This window comes from Tenrec ecaudatus, chromosome 1, assembly GCF_050624435.1.
Source record: "Tenrec ecaudatus isolate mTenEca1 chromosome 1, mTenEca1.hap1, whole genome shotgun sequence".
NCBI lineage: Eukaryota > Metazoa > Chordata > Mammalia > Afrosoricida > Tenrecidae > Tenrec > Tenrec ecaudatus.
This window is the reverse complement of record NC_134530.1, coordinates 107508956-107522760: the sequence shown is the minus strand read 5'-3', so window position 1 is coordinate 107522760 and position 13805 is coordinate 107508956. Positions and strand designations below refer to the sequence as shown.

At 36.4% G+C, this 13805-nt stretch overlaps 1 protein-coding gene across 3 annotated transcripts in view; it reads right to left on the bottom strand.

Annotated features, from left to right (window-relative positions):
* Nucleotides 1–1676: 1676 nt before the first annotated feature.
* MIGA1 (mitoguardin 1) overlaps nt 1677–13805 on the bottom strand; it is an 89578-nt gene continuing 77449 nt past the window's right edge. For 2 of the 3 annotated variants that reach the window (XM_075557450.1, XM_075557459.1), the window contains 4 exons: nt 13099–13233; nt 10479–10532; nt 8036–8152; nt 1677–5419 (listed from right to left, as the gene is read on the bottom strand). In XM_075557450.1, the coding sequence (XP_075413565.1) occupies nt 5201–5419; nt 8036–8152; nt 10479–10532; nt 13099–13233 (525 nt within the window). In that variant the 3' untranslated portion in view covers nt 1677–5200. Of the gene's footprint in view, nt 5420–6071; nt 6153–8035; nt 8153–10478; nt 10533–13098; nt 13234–13805 lie in introns of those variants that run through there. The other variant, XM_075557461.1, reaches the window with a different exon arrangement.

Below are 13805 nucleotides of genomic sequence, written 5' to 3'. Positions count from 1 at the left end.
GCACCATCAGCTTTCTTCACCACTTTTACTTATACACCCATTTTTCTTCAGCAATCTTATTGGGAAGGTGAGCACACAATGGTATGAGTTTTTGTTCTTTCATGTCTGATACCTGATCCCTTCAGCACCTAGTGTTAACACAGGCTGGTGTGCTTCTTCAATGTGGGCTTTGTTGCTTCTGAGCTAGGCTGATGCTTGTTTACCTTCAAGTCTTTAAGACCTTGGATGCTATATCTTTTGATAGCTGGGCTCCATCAGCTTTTTTCACCACATTTGATTTTGCACCTGCTTTGTGTAGGAAAGGTGAGCATCATGGAAGGCCAGTTTAATAGAACAAAGTATTCTTGAATCGAGGGAGTACTTGAATGAAGGCCCAATATCCATCTGCTAAAACTGATGTTTTAAATGGAACAGAACTCCTGAAAACTGTTGTAAAATTTTGGTGACTTGAGATGTACACTTGAGTTTTATTAAAAATTTGATACTAATCCTAACTTCAAAATATTTTTTTTTCAAAATATATTTTTAAATTTAATCACTTTATTGGTGGCTCATACAACTCTTATCACAATACATACATACATCCATTTTCTCAAGCACATTTGTACATTTGTTGCCATCATCATTCTAAAAATATTTATTTTCTACTTGAGCCTTTGGTATCAGCTCCTCATTTCCCCCCTTGCTCCCTGCTCTCCTCTCCCTCATGAACCCTTGATAATTTATAAATTATTATTATCTTGCATTGTCTTATACTGTCCGACATATTCCTTCACTCCAGGGGTTATATGTAGATCCTTGTAATCGATTCCGCCTTTCTACCCCACCTGCCCTCTACCTTCCTGTTATCACCACTCTCACCAATGGTCCTGAAGAGTTCATCTGTCCTGGATTACTTGTGTTTCCATTTCCGATCTGTACCAGTGTACATCCTCTGACCTAGCCAGATTTGTAAGCCAGATTTGGGATCATAATAGTGGGGGGGGAAGGGGGGGGTCAAAATATATTTTTAATGGTACAAAGATTGTCTTTTTTTTTAAGGTACCCTAATGGGACTAAGACAAATTTATCATAGGAGAACTTGTCTGCAGATATATTCTGACTGCAGAGACATGCTGAAACACATATTTGTTTGGAATAACCCTATACTTGTATGAACTGTTAGCCTCATATTTTTGACTTATGCTTGGCTGTAAACATATCTAATATATTCAATACAGGGCTTGCCCATTCACTAACCTATGGGTGAGTATCTATATATCAATGAGAAGTCACAGTGATGAGACATGTTATTATAAAAACTGACTCCAGAAGAGAAACCCTAGTAGATCAGTAACAATGAAATAAATGAACAGTCAGTAAAAAGATACTACCCCTGAAACAAGCCCAGATGGTATTACAGGTGAATTCTTTAAAAATTTATAGGAAAATATAATTTGATAACACTTACATTGTCTCACCAGCATTAAGGGAAAAAATAACCAAAGATTCCTTTTACAAAACCAGCAGAACATGGCACCAGATCTTGACCCAAAAAAAACCCCCAACAACCTAAAATTGAAAATCTGAACTGTCATATAAACTGTAATGTTATAATAAATTTCATGATAAATAAATGGAAAAAATATTCAGTACAACAGCAAGATATATGTACTATCACTATTTTATTTGGCAGTAGTAGAAATACATCCAAGTAAATTATAGTGCTTATTTGGGCTGAAGAGCCAGTGCTATTTTTTCATGACAGAAATTAACAAGTACAGTACTTACATTTAGGATAGCAAAATATTTACTGATATCAGCCAAGTAAAGTTAATACATGTTTTTTCCCTTCAAATGAAACAAAATAGTAATTTAACGTAATCATTGGGGATAAAACAAAGGTATCCTATTTCCATTAACCACAGATAAAAATTCTAGTCTCACATACAGAGATGTTTCTAAACTTGATCAATCCAAGGAAAAAACAAATGTCAGAATTTTGCCTAATTCATATCATTTTTGAAATGTATCTTGAAAACAACCCTCAATGCAAATTCACATTAAAATTTTTATAGCAAATGAATTACAAACATAATCTAAGATCCCTTATAATGAAAAGTCACAGAGTACATTAAATGCTACTTTGGCATTCCTACTTTCTAAGCTTCAAGAAAAGTTAATCTAAATAATGCTTTTGTAATGCAAATAATAACTCCTTAGGCAATTACTTAAGTAGAAAATAGGGCATCTTAAGGCAAGAGAAAGTTTGTAAAAATGTTTTTAGTCAGGTAATTCAACAAATTAATAGGAGCATAGTAAATGGATGCAAATCATAAATACTACTTTATGAATGAAAAAGATGTTTAGCTGTCATTGACTCTAATATTAGGGAAAATCTGACTTTTTAACATGGTAAAACAAAATTTATTAATGAAACCTCCTTGAATATTGCCATTCATGTGCATGTTAATACCAGGTGGAAACCTACCTTATTTTTAAAAAGATAATGCAATCTTGACATTTGATAAGTATATTGTTAATCGTCAAGAAAGAATAGTTAATAACCTTTAAAACAACAATACAGTGAAAACACAGGGGAAGGAAAATATAAATACTAAGAACAAGTCGCCTGCACATATACCACCGTCACCCCACCCCCACAGAAGGCAGAAGAACACCAGCCGTTTTCGTAGAACTTACTCAAGACCCGCTTAGAAGGTAAACAGGGAAGCGGATGCTAGGTCTCAAGGTGGCAGTGACATTCACTGATCTCGTAACACAATGAAAAGCCCTCAAAAATAACAACTGTCATCAGCCCTGGAGTCGATTCCAATGCATTCGACCCTGTCATATGGACCTACATGAAAAACTCCAGACTAGCTTAATCATTTGTTATTTTTAATGCATTGCTTTGCTGTTTAACCCAATTTTAAGGCAAATGGAAATCAGTATCTGTGTATTAATTAATCTCTGCTATCAAAAAGTTCTTTTCAGAAACTTGTTGCCCTGAAAACCCTATTTGGTCCTTCTCATCCCTATTGTCAAAGGCCACAAAGCAGGCATCTTACTAAAGTAATAAATACAGAATGACCAGAAATAACCAAGCTTCAAGCACTGAATTGAGCCAATCAACTTCATAAATATAGGTTTCCCCCAAAGGTAAAATATAAAAGGGAGAAAATAACCACTCTGGAAAGTAATTTATTTTATCTGATAAAATAAACTCCCCAGAATTACCTTATGTTATAGCAGCATCATTAAATCATGCAATAGTTCAAAATTATTTCAAATTATTTTAAAATGTTTATGAAATTAAGTTTACTTATAGCTTTGCCTATAAACCAAATGAGTACAATCTCACAAGCACAGCTGTCTTGCCTAGGTAGTGATGGGAATGAGTAATGGAATGTGTGTTTGTGCACCTGTGTGTATGAATGTGGTTCATCAAGGTCAACAACCTCAACAAAGTAAAAACACAAAGCACAAAATTAAAAGGAAAACATTACATACTGGAATTTTCGTTTTGGTATTAAGAATAGTTGCTGTTTTTATATTGGGTGCCACCGAGTTGGCTCCGACCCATACAGACCTGACGCACAACACAATGAAACACCGCATGGCCCTGTGGCAGCCTCACAATTGTCCCTATGCCTCCACTGATGCAGACACTGTGCCCAGCAAAAAAAGTATCATTACCAAAATGATACTCTTTATCATGTATCAAGTAAAAAACAAAAAATAAATCAATAAGGAGAATAATGAATAGCCAACTGTTAAACTAAGAAAATATGTAAGAAAGGCCATAGAGCTATAGACCCAAAATATTTAGAGCACTATTTCACAATAGTTAGTTTAAAGCTATAATATAACATGGAGCAAACGCAAGCAAGATAAAAGTTCTGAAGTTCATATTTTAAAAGAAATATTACATAATGTGGCACACACAGCAATGTAAAATTATGCTTTTTTTCACTCTTAATTTTCCATTCATTAATCAGAAACTAGGCACTTTAATCTAAATGCATCTTTTAAGATGCATTTTCAATCTTTCTGGGTAATCAACTCCTACAAAGACCACTTCAGGAATAAAATGAACAAATCCCATCCATCGATATCCTGAACCAACCACTCCAGTTTACTTGGCACCAGAACCTTACACAGAAACAATCCTGTGTACACATATTCATCATAAATGACTGGAAATATACTTCCACACCACTGACAGTAGATTTGTTCCATATTCAAGGGAGAAAAATTCAAGGCTCTACTTTAGAGCCATACTAAGATTCAAAGTAAGAATATGTGGTCATAATATGACAAATTCCAGCAAGCTAATTTTTCTGTGGGAATAAACTAAAAGTCCGTTTGCAGAAGGAGAAATGAGAAATTATTTTACTGTACTAGGCTTAATAGATCACATTCTGGAAGACAGTTTCTAAACTATACAGAAAAAAATTTAATAATCTGCCTTTGTTAATAAGTGTTATCTTTTCGATTATTATCCAATCAAGGGAGAAATGCACCATACAAAATAAAAATAAAGGTCTTCAGTTTCTCTGTTGCTGTAATTTATATGACCATCAAGTAACATATTTTAGAATCTGCAGTGAACCTAATTAAAGCTGTAAACTGTAAACTTCTCAGTGTTCGATTCATTAAATGTTTCGTATTGACACTCACCATTACAAGTTCTTCGATTGAATTACATAAGCAAATGCACAAGCAATATTGTAAGCAGCACATATTAATCATCACTACTGCCTAGCATTAGTTATATAAGTGAGTAATTTTACAATCAAAAATACATTTTCAGATGAAGTTAAATATGTTGCACTAGGAATAATATTTTTACATGTGTGAACCACAAAGGGCTTAGCTAAAGTGTATATTTTCTAGGCACAAAGCATGAAAACAAAGCCTTTCAGACAGCTTCAAGAAGACAGGTCAGTTGACTCCCGAGTACTGGCTTCAATTCAAGCAGTATTTCATGACTTGAATTCTCACCCACAGATTGAATATACTTTGGGCATACTACACAGGGAGTCAGCAGAGCTTCTCCGTGAGTATAGTACAGCATTCCTTCTTCACTAAGTTGTCCTCCTCCCTGAGTCCACTTTCACTAATTTGGTTGATTTTATAATGTGTTACAAAATCAACAGTTACCTTAAAGTATTATATTTATAATATAAGCAAGCTATATGAATGATTCTTAAGGTACTTATTGAACTTTGCCTTCCAGAAGCCCACTGGCCATCACCTGGCCATGACCACTTACACAGCTACTCGTGTGTTTCCGTGCATCTGCTCCAAGAGAGGCCATTAAAAGTTCCATGCGGCGAACGAGTAACTGCATGAGATCTTCAGCTAAAGTCTCTGTGCTTGAGTATCGCACTTTCTCGAAATCAAAAATGTCTTTGAGAAAGAAAACAACTTGATTCTAGAAAATGAACACAAAACACATGAGTGTTTATTAGAACAAAAGTACCATTAAATCTAGAGCTACTAAAATTGTAACAGGCACTGAATAAGAAGTTAGCGGGTTTGAATTTCAGCTCTAGTTCCATTTCTCACTAGAAAAAATGACCTTAAGAATATGATTTAACCTTTCTTGGGCCTAATTTTCTTTTTCTGCAAAATAAGAAAGAATGCTTTCCCCATTTACCATTCAGAACTCAAACCCCAAAAAGGAGAATCTATAAGAAATGATTATGGATACTTAACTCACTCAGCTGACTGCCATCAAGTTGATTAGACTCTTATCAACCCTCAACAACAGGGTAGAACTGTCCCTGTGGATTTCTGAGACTTTAACCCTTTTCTATGGGAGTATAAAGTTTCATCTTTTCCCCGATTGATACTTAAAGCACTGTAGTATAAACATAAAAAACCAAACCAAATTCATTGCCACTGAATCAATTCTAACTCACAGCAACCTTGTAGGATAGAGGGCAAAGGGTCTTCGCAAGTTCATGGCAAAATGGAATTAAAAGAGGATGAATTTTTCCCATGAACTTTCTGAAGCCCTCATCTAGAACAGGACCCGAAAGTTTCTGAGGCTATACATCTTTAGGAAAGCAGACTGCCTCACCTTCTCCTGTAGAGGGCCGCTAAGTTTGAACCACCTCCCTCTCCGCAGTCCAGCACCACAGCAGGGTTCCCTCAGAACTGCCCTGTAGGGTTTAGGAGGCCACAGTCTTCACCCTCCATTGTGTCCCCAGGCTGTCATCTTTCCTGAAGAGCCCTGGCAGTGCAGTGGGTGAGGAGCTGGGCTGCAGCCACAAGGCCAGCAGTTTGACTTTATCAGCTCTTCTGCAGAAAAAAGCTGGGGTTTTCTAATCCCTTAAAGATGTATAGCCTGGGAAATCCACAGGGGCAGTTCTACTCTGTCTAAAGGGTCAATATGCGTCAGATTCATAGCAGTAAATTTGGACTTTTAGTTTGGAATCTTTATGGAAGCTGACTGCCACATCTTTCTCCTATGGAGCAGCTGGTGAGTTTGAACTGCTGACCTTTCAGTGAGCAGCTGAGCATTTAACCACTGCATTGCCGAGGCTTCTTATTTAAATAAATAAAGCATATACATAATGATTCCTTTCACCATAATTGAAGTTTGGAGTTACCTCTGAGAACTGATATGACTTTTATCAGTTTTCAAATCTTAAATCAGTAGAAGAATATGAAGGATATTTCAGTAAGCTAACATTTTTACAAAAATTCGTATGAAGCAAGTTGTACACTAAACAAAAAATACAATAAATAAATTCCAACTCATAGTGAGTTTCTGAGACTGTAAATTTTTACAAAAACAGGCAGCAGCCTCATCTTTCTCCAGTGGGTTGGCTGGTGGGTTTGAACCATCCATCATGTGGTTAGCAGCTCAATACCTAACCCACAGTGCCAGCACAGTTCCTTAAGCTGTACTCTAGTAACTAAGTATTAATTATCAGGCTGCTATGTCATCATGGAGGGAAAAATAATTTCAAAGGAAAAACAGTACAGCAAAAGGTGCCATGAAAACATGCTTCAGCGATTCACTGGACTTTTAATCAGAAGTGTCCTTACAAACCAACGTGCAGTCTCCTCACGTTACAGATGAAGAAAAGAAGGACCAAGACAATGGCATGTCCACACTTCAGAGCACTCGTCAGTGACAAACCGGATTTCTCAGTCCAAGGTTTTCCCGCAAAAACAAATATCTTCCGTTTAGGAGATAAAGCCAATTTGTCAAAAATTAATGTAATTTGGTTAAGAGCAAACAAACACTTTCTCCACTATTTACTCAATGCTACATGAGCAGCACATAAACATGATAGTTTTTTTAATGAACTGTATAGTGAAATATTCAAACTTTCAAGTTCATTTTCAATTATATTTACTTTTATTGTTTGTTCCTTGAATCTTACAAAAGGATTAAAGAGCAAGACTTTTTTTTGGTATTTTGTCAGGCAAAAAATTCTGCAATGAGCTAACTTGTGTTCTGGGCAAATTTAAACTGTTGACATAGGGATACAACTTTAAACTCCAAGATTTCTTTTCATAATTTGGATTTTATCCAGCTTTCATTCATCTTTAATTGGCACATTTGTTTTAGAACCCTCACAAGCAGGTAGGCACGAAATAGTGAGAAGTAGCAAATTGAGGGCGGCATGGCACCAGGACAGAAGAAATGGAAAAGGTGAATGGATGAGTTGAGTCTAAGCCAGGGAAAGTTTCAAGTCGAGATAGCACCAGTCCTGGTGCAGACATTTAACATTCTATCACTGTGACCTTCTTAACTTTACTTTTAAAGAGCATTCTTTCTTCTGCAAAAAGAGACAGTACAGTCTCACACTCACTGACTCACTAACTCACACTCACTCATTCTCTCTCACTCACTCTCACTCATACTCACCCTCTCAGTCTCACACTCACTGACTCACTCTCACTGACTCACACTCTCACTCACTCCCTCACTCACTCTCATTCTCTCACTCACTCAAAAAAAAAAGAGACGGTACAACTCTAACTGCTTCTTAGTTTAGGGGAAAACAAATCGTTCAGTAACTGAGCATACCTTGAAGCAGCAACATAAATCATAAAGAGAATTTCTAGGACCCAAAAAGCCCCAGGCTAGGACAGGACTGATGTGCTCACAAATGGCATAAAAATGGGCAAAAAATCCATCTGGGATCTGTTGGGAAAGAAAAAGAATGGGGTTATTTTGGCTCTGGTGCTTTCGCTTTCTCCATGACCTTTTCAACGCTGCTCCCTGTCCTACGGCAGCTCTTTTTGAGGAGCGCGCACAGTCGAGGCTGAGCCAGTATGTCGGGAAAGCTAATAAACGCAATAGCGCTCAGTCAGTTCGTGCCGCTCTTCATATCCTAACCAATTGTTTCAAATACACCGAGATGCATTACTCCTTACAAGTATTTCTCACAGCATAAAAAATACTTCACAAAAAAGGAATCATAACAGTGATGTAATCAAGCAAAACCATGAAGACGAGGTGCTCCTTATATAAATTTTAATATCAATAAAGTACCATAGCTTCAGTTATTAAAAAATCCTGGTTCAATTATTAAGTACAAAATTATTCTTACTAGTATGCTAAACCTTCAGTTAAGAAATGAAATATTATTTAAGAATTGAATTATATAATTCCCTCTTCTTGTAAAATAGTGTTGCGTACAATGAATTCTCATGGAACTTGTCAAGTTTATCATTAACTCTAAGAATTTCCGGTTAAATACCTTATCCTGCAGGATGTGTCATGCAGCATTAACTGAGGGCAACTATGCTATCAGTTTCCAGTTCTTGGATGGGTTATTTTCTATTTTACAGTCTCCAAAAAATCTCCTAAACCATATGTAACAAATATTATTATAGCAGCAGTTACCATTTAATGAGCATCCATTATATTCCAGACAATGTGCTAGGTCTTCACTTAATAAAATATTCCTGCAAAAGGAGGTCATTAATATCACTGTATACATGGGAATAGGTTTACTTGCAAAGGGTTCACTAACTGACCCTAAGTCACATATAACTAGTTACATAAGGCCACATGTTTCCAGGGGTGCACTGAGGATATGCTGCTGTAAGAGATGGTCAACATATTACAACTCTAAATTCCTATAGACTAAGTAAATTAAAAATTCAGAGAAATTAATGTGGGCTGAAGTAGAAGAGAGAAGCTTCTCCATGGAATCATTTGAGCTGAACTAAATGTTGAGTATGATTTATTTCCAGGCATAAAAAATGCTCCCCAAGATTGGAGGCATATATGCTATCTGTGGATACTGGAAAACACCCAGACACAAAATTTATGTTGTGAAGGAGGAAAAAATTGAGATACAATAACCATGTTTTCATTGTTAACATTATAGTACTACCACTTATTATACTTGAGTTTGATATTATCTCATTTTATCCAACACACCTAAAAGGTAGGAATGAACTCATTCTAGTAAATGGGAAAGTTCAGCTGATGTTCACAACTTGTCCGCAATCATGCTAGTTAGGGTGAGAATCAAACCAAAGACAGTAAGTCCCCAATGTTTGTCCCATTAAGCATATAATACTGGTTCTCAAACAGAAGCGTGTACAGTACTATGTAGAAAACTGATTTAAAATGTCTGGTCTCCGGAATGACTTTTAACAAGCATCTGCTAAAGATGCTGTGAGGATCATGCTTTGGAAATACTGTACTTGGTAAAACAATCTCAAAATTATGTTTCATGAGAAAGTTATGAAAAAATAAATACTAAGAAGTTATTATCGGACCTGGAGAAAAGAACAATCTCAATAATAGCCAATATTTGCATAGTATATATGTCAAGTAGTTTTCTTAAGCTTCACATATATTGAATGAGCGCACTTCCAATGTTTGTATAGATGAGGAAAATGTAGTAATGGAAAGCTACATATCTCCCCAAGGTGACATGTCTAGTAGTGGCAGAGAAGGCATTTGAACCCAAGCTGTCTCATTCCAGCATCCGTGAGGTCATACAGTGTGAGCAGTGCTGGTGGGTGACAGGGAAACGAGGTAGAGCATGGAGACAATGGTAAACCTTGAAGGTTTTTGGTTTTGGTTTGAGCTCTAAATTGAATAACACTATCACTACAATCAAATAATCATTTCTCTGTTGGATTCCATGCTATTAAAATGTGCTTTACACAACTGATGTAAGTATGGATTGTGATAATTCTATGATTTCCCCCAATAAAATGATAAAAAATAAAATCTTAACATCAATAGGTTAAAAATTTTTAAAAATTAGTAGGGGTCTTTCCAACCCTAAACCTTCTCCTTCTTAGTGGAAATTTCATACATACTTCAATTTTTGGCTGGACTGAACCTTATAGAGGGAGAGAGCAGTCAAGGAGAAACATACCAACAGGCCAGTCATCTAGTCATTTATATCAGCACCTATGCCCAACTGTGAGCTGATTCATGCTTCTCTGACAAGATTTTTTAAATTACTTAACAATACTGTCTAGGGAATAATTAATTTCACCTTCATCTGTTGCTTCTTCTGTTTCAGTACTGACCAACAACTTGAAGCCACAGCCTAAATATACAAAAAAGAAAAATGAGATTTAAGATTACAGTTATATACACTTTCACTTCTAAAAAAAAAGGCGATTTTAAAATTAGAAATGTAAAGTTTATAGATCTAAAAAGTTAAAAACATTAACTACTTACAAAAACTAGTTCAGGTGGCGGGGCGGGAGGTAGTGGTGCTAACAAACCCAGGGAAAAAGGAACAACAAGTGATCCAAATCTGTGGTGAGGAGGGCATGATCAAGTGTAATGTAGCCAAAAGGAATTACTGAAACCCAAATGAAGACTTAGCAATGATAGTGGGACAAGAGGAAAGTCAAAGGAAATAGAAGAAAGAGCTAGGAGTCAAAGGGCATTTACAGAGGTCTAAATAAAGGCATGTACATATGTCAATATATTTATATATGAGGATGGGGCAATAGATCTATGTGTATATATTTATAGGTTTAGTATTAAGGTAGAAGGACATTGGCCCTCCACTCAAGTACTTCCTTGATGCAAGAATACTTTCTTCTATTAAATTGGCATTCTATGATGCTCACGTTCCTGACACAATTGTTGAAGACAAAGCATGTGAATAAGCAAATGTGGTGAAGAAAGCTGATGGTGCCCAGCTATCAAAAGATATAGCATCTGCGGTCTTAAAGGCTTGAAGGTAAACAAGCAGCCATCTAGCTCAGAAGCAATAAAGCCCACATGGAAGAAGCAAACCAGCCTGTGTGATTAAAAGGTGTCAAAGGGATCAGGGATCAGGAATCAATAGAACAAAAAAAATCATATCATTGTGAATGAGTGGAGGAGTGCGGAGTGGAGACCCAAAGCCCATTTTTCGGCCACTGGACATCCCCTTACAGCAGTGTCTCGGGGAGGAGATGAGCCAGTCGGGGTGCAATGTAGCAACGATGAAAAATACAACTTTCCTCTAGTTCCTAAATGTTCCCCCCACCCACCCACTATCATGATCTCCATTCTATCTTACAAATCTGGTTAGACCAGGGATGTACACTTGTGCACATAGGAACTGGAAACACAGGGAATCCAGGGCGGATGATCCCTTTAGGACCAATGGTTTGAGTGGCCATACTGGGAGGGTGGAAAGAGGGTGGGATGGAAAGGAGGAACCGAAGATAAGGATCTACATATAACCTCCTCCCTGGGGGACAGACAACAGAAAAGTGGGTGAAGGGAGATGTCAGACAGGGTAAGATATGACAAAATAATAATTTATAAATTATCAAGGGCTCATGAGGGAGCGGGGAGGGAGGGTAAAAATGACGAGCTGATGACAGGGACTTAGGTAGAGAGCAAATGTTCTGAGAATGATGAGGGCAATAAATGTACAAATGTGCTTTACACAATTGATGTATGTATGGATTGTGATAAGAGTTATATACGTTCCTAATAAAATGATAAAAAAAGAACTAGTTCAGATTCTTTATATTTTAAAAATATTAATGAAAATTAGTTTCATTTCATAAATTTAAAAACTAAACAGACAATCACTAAAGAGTTAAAGCCTGATACCAAGAAGTTTGGTAATTACATCATTACTCATGAGGAAAACAATGGGTATGTATATATGTTGATGTACATACAAAAACTAATGTTTTATGTGTAATGATGAAGATAAAGTGATTTTTTTTAAATATGGTTCTGGAAACAGTTTTGGGAAGAACAGTTTTATTCAAATAAAAAACTAAAAATTACAATCATAACGATGGACATGCAATGGCACCTGAAGAAATTTTGCCATGCGCCAGCATGACCCACTTTGATCAAGGTCACAGGAATGGAGAATATATACCTTTACTGAAATATTAAAAAAAAATTTTTTTTAATGAGGAATTATATCAAGGGCTCAGGTAGAAAGAAAATGCTTTGAAAATGATTATGGCAGGATATGCGCAAATGTGCTTGACCCAATGGATGAATGTATGGACTGTGATAAGAGATATAAGAGCCCCAATAAAAGTATTTAATAAAAAAAGGGAAAAAATTCTAACTTGAAATATGATATTTATTCCACCTACTTCTGGTACATACACTGCTAAAGGGCGGCAGGGGGCAGGGAAGGCAATGTTAACAGAGATTTGACTAAGAAAAAAAAATCTATACTTTGAATACTCAAAATATAGGGCATAGTTTAAACCTCTTTTATTCTTGCATGTATCTATTTTTTTTTCTGCTCTAGTTCTTAATAGTATTTAGGAACACGAGTCTCAAATTTTTCTTAAAATATATATCAGCACACTTTTTACTCTCACTTTTATATTTCTAGTTACTGATTCGGCATTATCCACCATTTTTGGTTAGGCCTGAGCTAATGTGCAGTCTGGTCTCATCTCGGACTGGAAAGCATACTGGGTCAAGTTCAAGCTGGGACTCGTGAGAGAGCAAAAGGGCCAAAGGAGACTTAAACGTGACGCAGTTGTACCCCACACACCTAATTCCGTGAGCTGAGTTTCTTTATTAGTCCTTCTACAGACAGATGTACCTGTGAGCTTCTTAATCTGCCCAACTCTGACCACTTTTCATCAAACTTAAATGACTGAGAACGGAAAACTACCACTTACGGTCTCTTTGAAGGAAGAATTCAGCCAGTGATTATTCACTACAGTCTGTATGGATGTGGGTGGGTTTTCTAAATCTTCAAAGGAATCCATTAATATGAAGTCCAGAACAACATCATAAAAATTTAGATTTTTTACCTGCAATAAAAGATAAGTTTAAACAAATTATTATTAGAGAAAGCCAATAATGACCTATAATGTCATAACATCAGAGTTTTTGAATTCTGTTTTTAAAAAACCTTTTCAGCTCAATGAAGAGATTACATTACTGACAAATACCAAAGCTACTCATCAACAGACCCTGCAATTCACATGGTACCTAAAGAAAAAGAAAACCGCAAATGCCACCTCTTGAGTGGTTGCATGTGCCCCCATTCTTTTTGTTACAATGACTCTGTACATTCCTTCCATCTTCTTTTAATGCTTCCTGCATCATTCAATATTTTACCCATAGAATTTTTCAGTATTTCAACTCAAGACTTGATTATTTTCTTCAGTTCTTCCATATACTGAGAATGTTCTTCCCTTTGGGTGTTATAACTCTAGATCAGCTTGATTCTCAACCTGTGGGTCGCGATCCCTTTCAGGGTTGAACGACCCTTCCACAGGGGTCACCTGATCCATCACAGTAGCAAAACGACAGTTCTGAAGTAGGAACGGAAAGAATGTTATGGTTGGGGGTCACCACCACATGAGAACTGTATTGAAAG